This window comes from Neoarius graeffei, chromosome 5 (genome assembly GCF_027579695.1).
Source record: "Neoarius graeffei isolate fNeoGra1 chromosome 5, fNeoGra1.pri, whole genome shotgun sequence".
NCBI classification, from domain to species: domain Eukaryota; kingdom Metazoa; phylum Chordata; class Actinopteri; order Siluriformes; family Ariidae; genus Neoarius; species Neoarius graeffei.
Genome location: NC_083573.1, coordinates 9185829 through 9203580, shown reverse-complemented (window position 1 = coordinate 9203580; position 17752 = coordinate 9185829). Strand labels below are relative to the sequence as shown.

At 42.6% G+C, this 17752-nt stretch overlaps 2 protein-coding genes across 5 annotated transcripts; one reads left to right on the top strand and one right to left on the bottom strand.

Moving 5' to 3' along the window:
• Nucleotides 1-2151: 2151 nt before the first annotated feature.
• h3f3d (H3 histone, family 3D) lies at nt 2152-6525 on the bottom strand. Its single transcript, XM_060921169.1, has 4 exons — nt 6423-6525; nt 3931-4083; nt 3668-3821; nt 2152-2654 (listed from the first exon to the last, which is right to left on the bottom strand). Exons 2-4 carry the CDS (start codon nt 4056-4058, stop codon nt 2526-2528), a joined length of 411 nt encoding a protein of 136 aa, XP_060777152.1. The 5' UTR covers nt 4059-4083; nt 6423-6525; the 3' UTR covers nt 2152-2525.
• Nucleotides 6526-9101: 2576 nt separating this feature from the next.
• c5h8orf33 (chromosome 5 C8orf33 homolog) lies at nt 9102-15003 on the top strand. Of its 4 annotated transcripts, none has more exons than XM_060921167.1 (6): nt 9102-9125; nt 9512-9618; nt 13119-13516; nt 13613-13703; nt 14428-14574; nt 14692-15003. In XM_060921167.1, exons 3-6 carry the CDS (start codon nt 13121-13123, stop codon nt 14892-14894), a joined length of 837 nt encoding a protein of 278 aa, XP_060777150.1. In that variant the 5' UTR covers nt 9102-9125; nt 9512-9618; nt 13119-13120; the 3' UTR covers nt 14895-15003. The 4 variants fall into 4 exon arrangements, with proteins under 4 accessions (XP_060777150.1, XP_060777148.1, XP_060777149.1 ...); XM_060921165.1 differs by lacking the exon at nt 9102-9125 and adding an exon at nt 9141-9336; XM_060921166.1 differs by lacking the exon at nt 9102-9125 and adding an exon at nt 9141-9349.
• Nucleotides 15004-17752: the final 2749 nt, after the last annotated feature.

The following is a 17752-nucleotide window of genomic DNA, read 5'->3' as shown; positions in this document are numbered from 1 at the left end:
GAAGTCTATTGGAAAAGTTTTGCTGGATCTGGGCTAGGACAGCATGCCATCATTGATGAAACAATGCAACCCCATCTCAAGAAAAAGTGGGTTATGGAGCGAGACAGAGACCCTGAGTACACAAGTCATTCTACCAAAAAAGGTTCACGTTTTGGAACAGCAAAATCAAAAATTCCTGACCTTGTGTTCTGTGAACAGTTCATGGGAAGAAACCCCATGAACCTGGAGATGCAGCAGTTCTGTGTTGAATAATGGGCTAAAGTCTAGGAAGAACTCAGTTACCAGAAACTCATTTCAGCACTTGTGAAAATCTGATCTCAGGTCATAGTTCTGCAGAAACAAAAAGTTCTAAAGACTTACAAACAGCACTGTAACTGTACTTTCAAAAGGGTTACCTTTCTGATCAAGAGCCCTGTTGTAGCATTTCTCAGAAGCCTGCATTTAGGGTGTTTTCACACCTGGTCCCCTTTAAAGGAACCAGACTCAGTCCTTTTTAAGGGTGTTTTCACACTTGGTCCCTTTCAGCCATCTAACCGAACTCAGATCGATGACAGCATTTTTTGCACACATGTGAACACTCCAACCGTACCCAGACCCCTTTAAAGCGAACCGAACTGAGACCACCTCAGGAGGTGGTCTCAGTACGGTTCACTAAAAATCAACGGTACGGTTCGCCTAATCTGCGCATTGTGAACAAAAAGCGCACCGGGTTCACTTCGCCTTTTTCACTGTAGTTTAACCTTCTTCGTTTGCCGTAGTTGGTCACGTGACTGTAGCAGGGAAACTCAACTTCCTTTTGCAACTTACCACAGCCGCTTTACAGTTCTCTGAACTTACTGACGAGTCGGCCACAATAATATAACATATATAAATAAATTTATTTTCCTTAATCCGCACTATTTTGATCAAAGAATACAGCAGGGCAGCAGACATTTTGATTCAAGAGAACATTACCCAGAATTCCGTGCACTGGGGGTCTGAGGGCTCTAGAGGGAGGACCTGGTGTGAACAGAAAGAGGACTGAGGCCCCATCAAAGCTCAACTGGACCAGAAAGAGAACCCAGTCCTCTTTGTAATAAATTCACAGTGTGAACACAAAAAGAACCGAGTTCTTTTTCTGTTGGTCCACTTAAAGAGGACTGAGTCTGGTTCCTTTAAAGGGGACCAAGTGTGAAAACACCCTAAGTGGACCAACAGAAAAAGAACTCCGTTCTTTTTGTGTTCACACTGAATTTATTACAAAGAGGACTGGGTTCTCTTTCTGGTCCAGTTAAGCTTTGATGGGGCCTCAGTCCTCTTTCTGTTCACACCAGGTCCTCTAGAGCCCTCAGACCCCCAGTGCATGGAATTCTGGGTAATGTTCTCTTGAATCAAAATGTCTGCTGCCATGCTTGCCCTGCTGTATTCTTTGATCAAAATAGTGCGGATTAAGGAAAATAAATTTATTTTTATATATTGAATATATTTATAATATAGTATATATTATTGTGGCCAACTCAGTCAGTAAGTTCAGAGAACTGTAAAGCGGCTGTGGTAAGTTCCAAAAGGAAGTTGAGTTTCCCTGCTACAGTCACGTGACCAACTACAGCAAACGAAGAAGGTTAAACTACAGTGAAAAAGGCGAAGTGAACCCGGTGCGCTTTTTGTTCACAATGCGCAGATTAGGCGAACCGTACTGAGACCACCTCCTGAGGTGGTTTCAGTTCGCTTTAAAGGGGTCTGGGTACAGTTGGAGTGTTCACATATGCGCAAAAAATGCTGAGTCAGTCATCGATCTGAGTTCGGTTAGATGGCTGAAAGGGACCAAGTGTGAAAACACCCTTGGACTGTTAGATCTTTGGGAGTTGTTTGACAAACCTAAGCAGTTCTAGATCTCAGAGTTAAGGCTCAAGCATTTCACAACATTGGGCTCCAAATAACCAATCTTGGCAAAGACCAGATCATTGTGGTCTTTCAGATTCTCTTTCAAGCAAGGACAATTAGTTTTACAGCAGTCTGAAGATAATTTACAGGAACAGTCTCGCTTCAAGGATTAAGAAATTCATCAGATGGAGTTGAGGTTCCTGAAACAGTCAACACCAGAATGCTGACGCAGCAGCTCTTCCCAATCAAGATCCCGGGCAACTTTTGAGAATTACATTCACACACAGCGAGGTAGTGGAAAGTTTATTTACAACCAGATGGCCACAATGAAGGAGAAAAAGAGAATTAAGGGAGGAAAGACAGACATCCTAATTTAAAAAAAAAAAATCCCCACAATGTAGCATGCAGACTAGAGTGCACAGGTAGAGGTATACCAAAGTCTAAAATACAAACTTTAAAACCCTGAGAGGAGCTCCCGGAATGTTCTGACACCACCCTCTACCGCCATGCCCAAGAACCACAACATCCCCTCCCCTACCATTACAACTCAAAGAAGTTACAAAATTAAGCTTAGATCTATAACAAGCATGTAGCTGAGTGTAAGAACCAACCCTGGACCCCCCTCCCTCCCAAAAAAGTTAAAAAACAAAACAGCAGGCTGTTTAAGCACGTTCGCCACGGATTCTTCGGGCCAGCTGGATGTCCTTGGGCATGATGGTGACGCGCTTTGCATGAATGGCACACAGGTTTGTGTCCTCAAAGAGTCCCACCAGGTATGCCTCACTTGCCTCCTGTGGAAACACACACCCCAGACATTAGAGCTGCAGAACGAAAAAGGAAGGAGAAATTCTTCAAACCAAAATGTCTAACTACTGAAAGTTAAGCGGGCCATAAGAAAGGCTAGAAAAGAGGAACCACCATTCTGAACGCAAGCGGGAGCCGGAAAAAAAAAAAAAACAACAACCAGGACATCTGGTCAATTTTATCTCAAGTTCCTGAAATTGAGAGCACTTAGACTAAAGATGGGGGGGAAAAAAAGCCAAGCATGTCTTGTTTGAAAATATTCAGTAACATGCACATAAAGAAATTTTACAACACTGTTTATGCTTTTTACCCACCAATTTTAATGTCAATTTCAGCTGCACTTAAATTATGAAAAGCTCTCGCTCATACATACGACAGAACTCGGGGAAAGGTTTGGACATGCACCATGATTCCATTGCCGCCCTATGAGACGATGCTACAACTGCAGCTTGCACGTCTCAGCCCTTTCAAAATATCCCTGTAATCATTGAACTCCAAGTCGAACACCTTTAATTCAATCGCCATCGCGCTGACTCTTAACTTCATATTTCAGGATGAGTGCTGAAGCATGAAGACATGCAATAGTCACTTCAGAACTTTAATTTTTGAAGCATCCCTTGTGTGTACTTGTGGACCACCTCACGATAGTACATGGCTAGATTTATTATGAATGCATCAAGTGGTCAGCTAATCAGTAGCCACACTGACATGCACACTTGGGATTCATTTTGAGCAGTGATCAACCAGAATGGGACATTTTCAAACGGACCTAAAAACACACAAAAAAGTAGTCTGCTCCAGACAGGCCAAGACCAACATGGGGTAAATGAGCCACCCATGTCAGAAGTAATTGATATCACAAGACAAAAAGGCTAAATATGGTAGTGAGATCATGTGACTGGAGTTTAGATTTATGATATCAGTAGCATTAAACCCAAAACCCCCATGGTACAAGTTCATCCAAGCTTGAACTAAATCGGTTTACAACTCCTAAGCTGACCTGCAGGGCTCCGATGGCGGCGCTCTGGAAGCGAAGATCAGTCTTGAAGTCCTGGGCAATTTCCCTCACCAGCCGCTGGAAAGGCAGCTTGCGGATCAGCAGCTCTGTGGACTTCTGGTACCGACGAATCTCTCGGAGAGCCACAGTACCAGGGCTGGAGAGACAGCGGAAACGTTAATAGGAGGATGGAGTTTCCCTGCTGTTACATACCGATTCAAATAAAGCATGCAGCCACAGGAAGCTTGTGAGCCATTAATACTGACCGGTATCGGTGAGGTTTCTTCACTCCGCCAGTAGAGGGCGCACTTTTGCGGGCAGCTTTGGTGGCCAGCTGCTTCCTCGGGGCTTTGCCTCCAGTGGATTTACGTGCAGTCTGCTTGGTACGTGCCATTGCACTTTTAGTGTAGTTCTCTCAACTGGATAAGCACAAAGTGTCAATTATGCACCATTTATAGACATATCAAAGTCTATAAGAAAAGAAACAGCACGCCAAATCAAGTTCTTGTATACACAAAAAGAAAAAACTACAATTTAAGTAAGGGTTGTTTTACAATCAGGGTATGCAAGCTAAAAATCACATTTAACACTTGTCTTCAATATCAAAAGGCTTGACTAAATAAACTTGGTTGTTTATTGTAGCCCTGTAATAGCTCTATTTACCATGCAAAAAAAAAAAAATTGTGATGTTATTTTTGGTGAATGTATGGCAATGTGCGTCATATTTAGCAAAATTACTCACGTCATGTAGAAAAAGTGCTTTTTTGACCACAGGTAGCTCCAAAAGGGGTGCACTTAAATCACTCTTTATACCATAAAACAAATATTTGGTTCCTCATCATTGGAAACATGGTTAAGTTTTAATGTTGAATGCCAGTAAGTTTTCAGACCATTTTGATCAAATTAGTATGTAATTGTGTCAAAAAAAGTTCTCTCCAAGACAGCTAATTTTTCAATATAATACATATCTAAAATTATCATTTTCATCCTAAAATGTGGTCAAGATATGGGACATAAATATTAGAGACAACTAACACAAAGCTTACAGCCTTATATTTAAAAGCACTATGGAAGTAGTGGATTCTGAATTGTCAAAAAAAGTCCTCATTTGTTTCTCCCATACGGAAGCCGAGAGAGGCCCTTCATATAATCCTTTTTTTTTTTTTTAATTCACCTTATCCCAAGATAACGACATAATTCAGGATCTCGAGAAAACACCACAACTAATTCGAGATCTCGAGAAAACAAAACAGTTATTTCATGATCTCGAGTAAACAGCTGAGAAATGGTTCATTCAGGTGCTCCAAGAGACTGGAATAATTGATCACCTAATAAGGCAATATTTTGATCAGGGGTTGACACAGGGAGAGATTGCATTAAGTCTTTTAATAAGGGATAATTTCAAAATTAGTCTGCGGCACCTCCGCAGAAGACTGGCCCGGCTTCGTCTCTACCAACAGATACAGTGATCCAGCTGAGATCATGAAATAATTGTTTAGTTTTCTCGAGATCTCGAATTAGTTGTTTTGTTTTCTCGAGATCCTGAATTAATTAATTAAGTCGTTATCTAGGGATAAGGTGAATTAATTTAAAAAAAAAAAAGACTATATGAAGGGCCTCTTGCAGCTTTCCGTACTTCCCTGCTTAAAGCTACACTTAATCTTGTTAATTATTAAACATGATATGCATAATTATGCATATAATAAATCATGTTATAATTATTAATTACTACAAGATTATATGCATAGTAATTATGCAGCTCTTTATTTAATATTAATTCACCAAACAGTTTATTATAATACCAAACTATGACATGCCTATCTGTTCTTTAACTTATCCTTAACTTAAAAACTGGTACAAGAGCCAGTTTGAATTTTGGACCCCTGTGACACAAACTTTGTACCCTGATTGTAAAACAACCCGTAACTTAATGGACATGTCCTGTTTGCTTTGATTAACCAGGGTCACTTTCATCCCATCTGTCCTCAGCAAACTCCGCCCACTGCCCTACTACCACATGCTCAAACAAGCCCGTGACGAGACCGCAGAGTTAACCAATCCGCGCGCAGGAATCAGGATTGCGTAGGATTCACCCAGCCAATCAGAGTTTAGAAGGCGGGACGATCTTGAATACTACTAGACGAGGGAGAAATAGCGCGCGCGCTGTTAACGGATCAATTTTTTTTTTTTTTTGCCCGCGATTAATCAGTTTATAAACACAAACTCTGGGGAGTTCAAACTATTCACCAAAAAAACACTACCCATGAGAGGAAATACCGGTTCACGGAAATATTTTTCTTGAAATGGTAATTAAAATAAAAACAGTCACGGCCACCATTACGCGACATTCAATACACACGCTTGTAACCAACATGGCGCCTTCTCATCATAATTACAGCCGCTTTTCTTTGTTCTGGTCAAAATACGGAAAAGCCCGCCAACGTAGGAATTCCCACTCACAGACTGTCCCAGGACACGTCAAATCACGTCACTACGGGCAAAAAGAGTCAAACGGCTCGCTGAAAAAGGCGCACAAACGAGCGATATAAAACCCGAGCTGATAAACAACAACAACAAAACCCCAGCGGCTTGTTGCTAGCGACGGCTCGCGCAGCGAAAAGGCTGCTCTGAGGCACCACCGCGACCCGCTGCGTGAGGGAAAAAACACCTTTAACAACAACCCGAACTACTCAAACACCACCCGAAGCTCACATAAAGCGCTTATCTGTTTAACAGAAACCGTAAAAGTATAACTTACATGTCCGAACACGACTTCTCGGTCGAGCCAAAACACGGAACGTCGCTTAGAGAAGCACTCGCTTCCCCGCCCCCCCTTATTTATATATCCAAATGACGTAATCAACAACATGCCACGCCCCTGATCTCTCTGATTGGCCAGAGCTGAATGATTGACGTGCAGAATGCCGCAATTCTAATCGAAGTTCTGTTGACTCAAACACTCCTTTCCTTTCATTGTGTGTGATTAAATTTTTTTTTTCACCCATCCAGCAGCACAATGAGTCACTCAGTGGATCACATACTCATCAACCGACAACCTTACATCACATTTCCGTCTTTACGCCTGATTTATAGCCCAGGAGTAATAGGGTTATACCCGGAACAAATTAGTAACAAGCTGAAATTTTTCAGAATATGTTCAGAATACCTTTAGGAATAACATACTAAAAGTCCCCGGAAATCCCCCTTGTGCTCTCTGAGAAATTCAAGATGGCGTCCAAAATGGCCGCCAAATGGAGATCTTATTTATATATCCAAATGACGTAATCAGCAACATGCCACGCCCCTGATCTCTCTGATTGGCCAGAGCTGAATGATTGACGTGCAGAATGCCGCAATTCTAATCGAAGTTCTGTTGACTCAAACACTCCTTTCCTTTCATTGTGTGTGATTAAATTTTTTTTTTTCACCCATCCAGCAGCACAATGAGTCACTCAGTGGATCACATACTCATCAACCGACAACCTTACATCACATTTCCGTCTTTACGCCTGATTTATAGCCCAGGAGTAATAGGGTTATACCCGGAACAAATTAGTAACAAGCTGAAATTTTCAGAATATGTTCAGAATACCTTTAGGAATAACATACTAAAAGTCCCCGGAAATCCCCCTTGTGCTCTCTGAGAAATTCAAGATGGCGTCCAAAATGGCCGCCAAATGGAGATCTGCCCATATCTCAGGCCCAAAACAAAATATTAATGCAATTAAAAGGTCAGAATATATGTTTTATAGGGTAGGAGAGTAAATTCTAACATGTGTGTATTAATTACATTGTGTATTAACATTATATAATAATGTACACATTATTATAACAATATATTTGTGTATAATGTGTTCGCTTGGTTAGATTGTCATATTTTGGGACATCCTAAAACGCTTAACGTGAAAAAGCTTACACACTACGACCACACTAAATATCAAAACAGAAATCCAAATATTATGGACGTAGTCTGCGTTAAGCTTTTTCATTTACATGGGCGTCTATGGGGAGGAAAAAGCTTGATGATTGATGTGCGTGAGAAGTTTGGTGATGATTGATCATTGTTTTGGAACATTAAGCTACGTTAAGCTTTTTCACGTTAAGCGTTTTAGGATGTCCCCATATTTTTGGCACTTCACCAGTTCACATTTATGAATGTGCACAGTACTATGAATGTGTGTAGGTTTCATCCAGTCCGATCCTTGAATCAAGTATCAATCTTGAAACGCCCTGGCCCATAAATTCACATCCAAGAAGAATGACTGTTATGACAAAATAACCGTTATGGTATCATGAAGATATCTCATATGTTTTTGAAATGGCTTCAGTTCTTAATGTTTAGGACTAATAATTACAGACTTATAATTGTAAATCTATACATGTGCTATTTTATGTACGCTACCGATTATAGAGTGTGGATCCATTGGTTACTCGTTCACTCCGTATCATCCTATTCTGTTCACAAAACAACAAACACAATTACAAGGGGTTGGAGCACTTATTTTCATTAATATTAATTAAAGTAAATTGGTGGTGTGAAATGAAAAATGGCATGTTAAAAGGTCATGCTGAGTTCAGTCATTTTTTGTCCGAACACACTGGCATTGCTAGTAGTAAAGACTGGCGCTAGAAACTCAATGATGAATTTTTTTCCACCCTTAAACAAGCTTGAATAAATTCCCTACTTCATTGATGGTACAACAAAGGTCCAAGCATTACAACTTAGGCACTGAGAAGTGTTTAAGTCTACTCATTGTTTATAAGCAAGAGCTTTTATTGAGGCAGACCTTTTTGTCATGAAAGTCGCCGGAATGTTGAAGAAGTGTACTGAAACAGCTTGCCGTTGTAGTTTTAGAAGATAGAGTTCTCAAATTTAATTTCCCTTTAATATTTTATCAAAGCTTAAAGATGCACTAAATATTAAGGAAATTGATGTCTAATTGTTGTCTTACATTATGTTCATGTATGTAGGTAGCCTACTAAGCTAATCTGTCAATCATGTCAACCATCAAATTCCATATAATTTCCACATTAATGACCTTGTAATCTTGGTTAATTTTAACAGTGTAACAATGGTGAATTTGCATTGCTTGTATGAGAGAACATATAATTTAACATTTTAATTGCATTTATATTACGTTTTATCCCTGAGATATTGAAAAATCTCCAATCGGCGGCCATTTTGGACGCCATCTTGAATTTCTCAGAGAGCACAAGGTGGATTCCCGGGGACTTTTAGTATGTTATTCCTAAGGGTATTCCGAACATATTCTGAAAAATTCAGCTTGTTACTAATTTGTTCCGGGTTGGACTCAATTTTGAGCTAATGCTCTTGGGCTATTAAATCTGATCACGATATTGAGTGAACACGCCTGTTTTATTATTATTATTATTATTTTATTTTTTCCTATAGTCTTTTTTTAAGCGTTGACTTGTATAATCATAAATCGGAACTATTAAGGTAAACACAGGTTTCTAGACGGACCGTTAATACTGATGCTCCAACTCAACCATGAGCCGTTAGCTTCTGGATATTACTGGAATTATTTTGTTTATCTTTACTCTTCAGTGGTTTATTAGTATACATTGTAATTTATTTAACTATGTATAAATCATATTCTCATTAACTTAGAGAAGAAAAGAGCCACAACAAAAGGCCCAGTCCCAAACGGGTTCGTACTTCCGGTATAAGTGCACTACATAGGGGATAAACTCACGGGTTGTAACGTTCAAGTAGTGCACTCTATGTGGAAAAGGGAGTTGTTTGGGACACCACTATGGTTTACACTTTTGCTCGATAGTTAGGATAAGTTTAATACAGGATGCTGATTTTTGTTTTTTTCGCAGTTAATTTTGGATCAGAAAAAATGAAGGAGTAAGTACTGTGCTCAAAGAAGAGCAGAATACATCTGGAAAGCGAAGCTCGGCTAAAGCAGAAGGACGACGGGAAAGAGGTAAATGAAAGTAAAAAAAAAACCACTTTGTTCAATGCAAAATCCTGAAAAGGCATCTTTGATTCCATTCTTACAAAGACAGACAGGGTGAGTTTCCCAAAAGCATCGTAACGTAAAGATCATCGTTAAATGGTAGAGCGAGCGTTACAATGAACACTCACTCTCCTAGTTAAGACGCTCTTAGCGTTAAAGGAGCAACGCAGAGCATCATCTCATTATCTCTAGCCCCTTTATCCTGTTCTACAGGGTCGCAGGCAAGCTGGAGCCTATCCCAGCTGACTACAGGCGAAAGGCGGGGTACACCCTGGACAAGTCGCCAGGTCATCACAGGGCTGACACACAGACAACCATTCACACCCACATTCACACCTACGGTCAATTTAGAGTCACCAGTTAACCTAACCTGCATGTCTTTGGACTGTGGGGGAAACCGGAGCACCCGGAGGAAACCCACGCGGACACGGGGAGAACATGCAAACTCCACACAGAAAGGCCCTCGCCGGCCACGGGGCTCGAACCCGGACCTTCTTGATGTGAGGCGACAGCGCTAACCACTACACCACCGTGCCGCAGAGCCTTTATTTTTAAATACATTTCTGAGTGGATAGTATCTCAGTCCTTGACTCTTGTATGCTGCATAAATGGGAATACATTTTTTTTTTTGAGAGTTAAAATCGACCGCAAAGTTGGCATTCGAGCCGCCCCGCTGAGCCAGCCAGCCCTGAGTGCGTGACGTCACAGCGGTAACCGGTTTTAAAGTGCATATCGCGGGTAAATTCAGGAGCAAGATCACTGTAATTCTCCTATCTTATAGTAAACTTTGGTCAAATATCTGTCACATTTTGCATTTTGTGCAATTTTTTTTTTTACCTTGCGCAATACCAGAAAAATTCCATTGAAATCGAGCCATTTGAGGCGAATTGGTCCGCCTCTGAAAAAACTTTGCATTTGGATTTCCAGGGAAACGTTGATTTTCGTGACGTCGCGTCCGGGACGCCTCACTCTGAATCCTACATCAGCGCTGGTTTGTTTATGAGAAAACGATCTGGTGGTTTTCTGCAAGTTTCTTCAACGTTATCGCGTAATTATTAAAATGGTTAACAGATGTATCGTAGGAGGGTGCAGCAACACCAATCTTGATGGGATTAGTACTCATCGTTTTCCAAAAGACCGGACAATGAGAGAGACACGGGAGCGCTTGTGCCGCTTTTCCACTACCAACGTGGCTGAGTCGAGCTGAGCGGGGCTGTTGGAGTTGCATTTCGACTACAACTGCGCTGAACCGTGCTGGCTGGAAGTGGGTGGACACATTGGGTGGAGTTAGCGAAAGTGGGTGGACGTCACGTGATGTCGTTAGGCGGCGCAAACAGTGACATCAGTGATCTTTTAAGCGGTAGTCTCACGACCCGGATAGTAAACAATAAACATGGAGTCGTTAGTGTTGCTGGTCTTGGTGCTGTGGCTTGTTGTCACCGACAACGCCAACAGACACTGGCAAGAGCGTATAGATGAGGCGAGGCGCATAAGGCTTCAGAAATTCTCGTAATTCGTAATTCTTCTTCTTCTGGGTTTACAGATCCCAGCGTGCTTGCGGGGCTTGTGTGGGCATGTGAGGACATGCCTCCTCACCAATCAGTGCACAGGGGAGTGTCTCCTCACGCCCCTAGCCCCACTCGGCTCGGTTTGGCTCGCTTCAGCCCTACTCCAAAACCATGCGAGTTTTGGGTGCTAAGCAGGGCTGAAGTGAGCTGAGTCGTGCTGCTCTAAGGTAGTCGAAACGCGAGCCGTGTCGGGCTGAAGTGAGCTGAAAAAGGGTAGTGGAAAAGGGCCATTGGTCTACACAGGCTGTGCACTGAAACCGTGCAAAGCTCGCGCAGCCTGCTGGTGCTTCCGCAGGTAACGTCACGAATCTGGCTCCAGACTCCCTTGGGATTTTTCCAGACGCGTTTTGTTATTTTATTTTTTTCTGCTGTAGACAGATGGCCTTGTGCAAAATTACCCTTCCGGATGAGTGTGTAAAGGGACAGACTTTCAGATAAAAAAAACCCGCCAAAATTGGTCCAGAATATGCACTTTAAGGCCGAGGCCAGAGTCATATAAATAAAAGTTTCCAGTGAAAGTAAGAAATCCCGTTACCGACTTGCTCAACTAAGACTGATTTGACTTCATTGATTGTGGGTTGACTCTCATTAAAACAGGATGGGTGTTATAACTTATGTACGTGCATTTTCACTGATAAAACGTAAAAGGCTAACGAAATAATCAGATGAACTGAGACAATCACATTCTGAAGCAAATTAAATAATCTCATGCTGGTAACTTAAACACACAATACAAGTTACATGTATTAATCTAAATGCAGGTAAACAACGTGTTGTTGTTGTTTTTTTATCCAAATGAGAGTCAGAGCTTACCCGTCTGGGTTCTCGCTTCTTGGTGGCCGATTTGTTTTAAAACAAACGATCTGTTTCCCGTTCATGCACTTCTTCCACGTAAGGGAGAGATGGCAGCAATATCCAGTTTAGAAATAAGATGGCTGCTCCACTCTTTTTGTTACTTTTCTCCATACTGTGTATTCCGCCATTACTGCTCGGCTCAGGCAATTACTAAAACCCGGGACAGAATGTTTTAGCAACAACCACGGGGAGGTCACTGCCTGAGTGATATGTCACGTCGCGTCCCGTTCCATCCCGGGTTTTAGCAACAACCTTCGGCTCACACTCCAGGAGGACTGGTGCAACTGAACTTGCTTTCCTTTTCTTGTAGTTTTCTTTTTCTTTAATTATTGGTACTGCACCCTCTTTCAATACGGGTTTATAGCCAACGCTCCTCAACAGATCAGAGGTTTCGTACGAGTCCTCAGTAACGTGCAGAGCAGAGGAGGGACCACTTCATAGGCACCCAATGTGCCCGTGAACTTCTCGCAAAACGCGTCCAAATCTTTGCAGTTTGAACATTCTTGGGCCATGAATGCAACGTAAATCCACCTTCTGTCGTGTTGCTGCCGGGTGCACCAACACATCTACGTGGCATGGTGATAAATTAGCTCAAAATGGAGGATCGGCGTTGCAGTCAGCTCTGTGTTTTAGTGTAGCGGAAATGGCGATGAGACCGATAGACTTCCCGCTGTGACGTTACGGATGTCAAGGTCATTCACTCAGGCCGCTACCTACATGAATCACTTTAATCGTAAAAATTACTATATTAGATTTATTGTGAACGCTTAAAACTATTCCTGTGCCATTCTTGAGGTCTCAAGGCATTTACAAACTAAAGCGCGGCCATGGCTCTGCGTATCTGCTTTAAGAGGATTTTGGGAAACCTAGCTGTCTCACTCAGGTGAGAGAGACAGACAGTTCTTACGTATTTGCACAGGTGAGAGGCAGTTCTAGGGGAGACCGACCGTTCAGCCTCAATCTCTCAGATGAGACAAGGACATTTCAGATTCAATCACGGCCATTAAAGGTGTTGTATATGTTTTTATATCCTGTGTACGTCAGTGATGCAGCTCGGCAATACTTCGGCTCCTTTTCGCTGGCAGCGCAGCGACAACTCCTTCGCTTTTAACTTTTCTCCAGAAATTGCTCCCTCCGCACCCCAAGGCACTATGGATCCTCTCGCGGCGCGTCCAGGACACGCTGCGGATTCAGAAACCAGCTCGGGTTTCGCTTTCAACTTCCAGATCCCTGCAGAAACGGAGCAGAAGAGTGATCCGAAACTGAACACGGGGACGAGCGAAGCGGCTCAAGGCTCAAGCGTGGATTCAAAACCGAAAGCCAAGAAGAAGCAGCAGAAGAAGAAGACGAAGAAATCGGGAGCAGGTGGAGGAGAGGAAGCTGTACCGGAGAACTTGAATAAACTGAGAGAGGAAGCGCCCACGCAGGACACCACCGAACTGGTCAGTGTGCACACACAAACCACTTTGTTTCCTTTCTATATACAGTATATAAGATGTGTGTGTGTGTGTGTGTGTGTGTGTGTGTGTGTGTGTTAGACTCCAGAGCAGCAGCTAAGTCGAGAGCTGGACTGGTGTATTGAGCAGCTCGAGTTGGGACTGAGGACTCAAAAATCCTCCACCAAACAAAGCAAGTCTCTCTCACACACACACACACACACACACACTTTCAAATCCCTCATCTGCTGCTAAACAGCCTAAGGCAGCTGGGCCATAGAAGGTTCACGCTGCACGCTGCATGCTGCACACTACACGCTACACGCGTGTAAAGAAAAGTGGACAAACGTAGCATGACTTGCTCTGGGCCATAGAACGGCGTTCACGCTGCACACTTCACGCGTGAAGCGTGAAATGAACATGCACACTTTTTTCTAGGCGTGAAGATGGAAATTCCAGTCAATGCATGCGGTCACCGCCGCGCCAGCCAATCAGAACGGGTCTAGGGAGATAACTCTATGCTTTCAGGGGAAAACTTCAGAAAAAATATAATTGAATGGTATAATTGAAAAATAGTTCTTCATCGGGATTGTCAAGCAGATTATAGAATGTTCGGTGAAATTCACCACGGGTTTCTCTCAGAAGGAAGTGTTCTCGGCTCCAAATTCTGTTCCTTTTTCTCTTCCTCTGTCTCAGTAAAAGCAGAATGAGGCAATCGTCGTCATCCGAAGAGTCCATATTGTTGGTTATTGTTGTATTACTCGGTCAAAGTAGAACAGACGCAACACGTGAACATCCAAGCATGAAGTTTAATGGCCCAGGGTCCGGTTCTTCACGTGAACGTGTAGCGTGCAGCATGCAGCGTGCAGCGTGAACCTTCTATGGCCCAGCAGCCTAAACAACTGTGTGTGTGATAGAAGAGGAAGCCTCTCGTGCTCTAAAGACTCTGCGCAGCTCTAAAGCACCGCTGGTGAAGAAGAGGCAGGTGATGAGAGCCGTGTCCGGAGATTACCGCAAAAAGATGGAGGAGGACAGAGACAGACAGTACAAACTGATCCGCTCAGGTGAGACACAGACAGTTCAGTCCAGAACAAGTGAGAGATGGACAGTTTCAGCAAGACACAGTTCAGACTCGTCCTCTCGGGTGTAACTGAATATAACTTCATTACGTGTTTCCATAGCGATGTCCTCAGCGAAGGTGACGCGCGTGTCAGAGCCTCGTTGTAGAGCGGTGTGCCACCGGCGCACTGACACTCGCAAACCTCCAGCACACAGCACGGACACGAGCGAGACTTCACTTCCTGCTGAGCAGACAGACCGAGTCGGGGACGGATTCGTGTTCAGACCTTCAGGAGAGGAGTTTCGCTTCAACTTCAACCTCTGATCGTCCTGTCTGGGAGGAGACGACAAACACGCCGTGCGACTTTATAAACATGTATTTTTATAAAATGACCTGTGTCATTCTGACATTGTTCAATAAAGAGTCAAAATCCTGTTGCTGTTTCGGTGTCGGATTTGCCTTAATTTGTAAATCTGCGATTAATAGGAACGTTATGAACGTTATGGAACACGCTCAGGACAATGGAGCACTTGCATGTGACGTCACAGCCGATCCAGATTGTAAACAGACGCCATCTTGTCGGTCAAACGCCATATTTCCGCCTTCTACTTCTACCTTTTCTTCTGTAAAACTCTATTATATACAATTCTACTACAACGTCAACTCCACTGAAAATCAATAAAACATAAGACGAGTGGAATCCTGTGTCCGAGTCCTTCCCTTTCAAGTGTGGGAAACCCATGATGCTCACATACACTTGACAGTAGGCCGCTACGGGACCCTGACAGGCGTGCAAAATGGATTGCTGCTATCAGGTATACCATATAGTGATAAACTACTGATACTTGATCTAACTGATAATATAAAATATTCAACCATAATAGTGGATATAGCGGCGCATGATGGGGATGCTGCGGCTACAAGCTCTCCCTACCTGTGCACGTTTTTTGTGTGTATTTTTGCGTGTTGTTCGTCTGTACCGGACTTCAATATCCACTACAACCGTATGGACTTACTGGACATTGGTTTCCAGCAGAAAATGACGGTTTGCAGCAATTTCCATCGCATGCACAACATGCCGGACGAGATAGCGAGACCAGCGGGGTCTCCGTGGATTGTTATCAAGTCTGGCAGGCGAAGGAGGCGTCGTCGGGAGAGGAAGCAAAAGCGAGGCTGCAGAGCCGGCCTGTTGACTAAGCTCAGAAAACAGCCACTCAAACCTCCACTGCCAAGCCTCTACCTCTCCGACGCCAGATCCATGGTAAACAAGACGGACGATTTGGAATTACAGCTGGAATTACCTTATTCTATTCTATAATCGGCTGGTCAGTGCTATACTAGATACTACTGATATATCTGGTATCAGTACTAGTACTCAATACTTAAGTGACTTACCCATCCAATGAGGATTGTTATTTTCTTGTTTACAAGATGCCACATCTGAGTCGCTGACAAATCCTGAATTTCTGTAAAGATAACTGTCCAGAGATTTATAAGCACGCAGTGCTTCACCACTGAACAGCGAGGGAAAGTTAATGAGGTAATTATACACATCTGGGTATTCCACCTCTGGCAGTTCAATATCCACTGACACGGTCGTGAAAACTACGTCCGGTAATCGATAAGGGTCACTAATCTGTAGGTCGTTTATTTTAGACATGTATCTAATTATCTGTTCATTAGAAAAATGAGCCGTGTAGTCCGTCGGTTGAAATTGATCCATTTTGTACACGAGTGCAGCAGTATTCAGCTGTCTTGTTGACCGACAAGATGGCGGCTGTTTACATTCCGGTCACGTGACTGCATCAGAAACGGAATCTACGGAGCCCGTCTGGTGACATGAGTGAAAAAAAATATATTCCGTGGCCACGAGTTAATTATGCGTGGGAATGAGATCCTATTCCGTGGCCACGACTTGCTTAATGCGTGGGAACGAGATGATTATTGGGTGGCCACGAGATGATTCAAGTTCCAGCCTGATGGGATGATGTCCGGTTTTTGAGCGGCCGTCAATTGTGCAATAAATACAGGATTTATCCTGTATGATGAAATCTGTACCTTCCCCGAGGTCGGCATATCGTCTACGTTTGAGCCCGTGCTTTTTGAGCGGCCGAATTAAGTGTCTCTTGGTCAGAATTACTCCATGTCTAACTGCAAGTGATTTAAGGATATCATTATAATTCATTCCGAGATTAAAATAAAACGAAATCAGATCAAACTTGTCCATATTTGCGGCTGAAGCTACTGATGCCAGAAAGTCAACAGTCTCAGTCAGAGCATTTTTTAAGGATTTTCCACTAGGAGACCAACTGGTCTGGGCAATACAATCACAGGCCCCAGAGTCCATGCGGCTGCACCGCTGCGGCATATTCTGTGATGCAAATTGCCGCATTACAAATCCTCGTTTCAGCCAGCATAATATCAACATAGTTAATGCAGTGCCAAGTTTTCCTTGTTAAATGTATACTTACATGGTGCTTGGTTAATTAATTGCAACTGATTGAACCAAATAATAAGACATAACTTGGTTTAAAATTTGGTCTCCCAGTGAAGCTGGTTTGGCATTGACTAGGAGACCAAATCTGGCCACTGGGAGACCATTTGGTCTCCCAGTAACTATGTTAAAAAATGCTCTGGTCTCAGTGATGAAATGACTAACACTTCTCGTGGCCACACGTTATTAATTCGTGACCACCTAATAGTCATTTCGTTCCCACGCATTAAACAAGTCGTGGCCACGGAATAGGATCTCGTTCCCAAGCGTTATTAACGCGTGGCCACGGAATATTTTCAAGCACAAAGGAACTCCTAATGCTGTATTACAATGGTGATCTTGAAGGCAGATTTTGAACAGTCAGATTTCCATTAGTAGTTTGCACCAAGGCTTTTCAGTTTAACATTATATAATAGCAACTGATTATTTTCATGATTTAATGGTTTATGTTCTTAAATAAGAAGTTATGTTCCGAAGAATGATTTTCTATATAAAGAGTTTGAAGACTTGTGCATTATTAAATGAATAATTTACAGGCAAAATGTAAATTAAACTAATAATAGTTAAATAATTTGAATCATTTAAAGTATATATTAAATGGACACTGTCGCACACTTTGTTAGACCTGTCGTTGCACTGAAAACATTGTAAGCATAACAACGAATAAAAGTTTGAAAAACATGGATAA

Coding starts and splice junctions, on each gene's coding strand:
- h3f3d (XM_060921169.1), bottom strand. CDS start 4,058: ATGGCACGTACCAAGCAGACTGCACGTAAATCCACTGGAGGCAAAGCC. Junction 3,822..3,930: donor AAGAAACCTCACCGATACCG/GTCAGTATTAAT, acceptor CTGTCTCTCCAG/CCCTGGTACTGTGGCTCTCC. Junction 2,655..3,667: donor CCGCCATCGGAGCCCTGCAG/GTCAGCTTAGGA, acceptor GTGTTTCCACAG/GAGGCAAGTGAGGCATACCT.
- c5h8orf33 (XM_060921167.1), top strand. CDS start 13,121: ATGCAGCTCGGCAATACTTCGGCTCCTTTTCGCTGGCAGCGCAGCGAC. Junction 13,517..13,612: donor CGCAGGACACCACCGAACTG/GTCAGTGTGCAC, acceptor TGTGTGTGTTAG/ACTCCAGAGCAGCAGCTAAG. Junction 14,575..14,691: donor GTACAAACTGATCCGCTCAG/GTGAGACACAGA, acceptor GTGTTTCCATAG/CGATGTCCTCAGCGAAGGTG.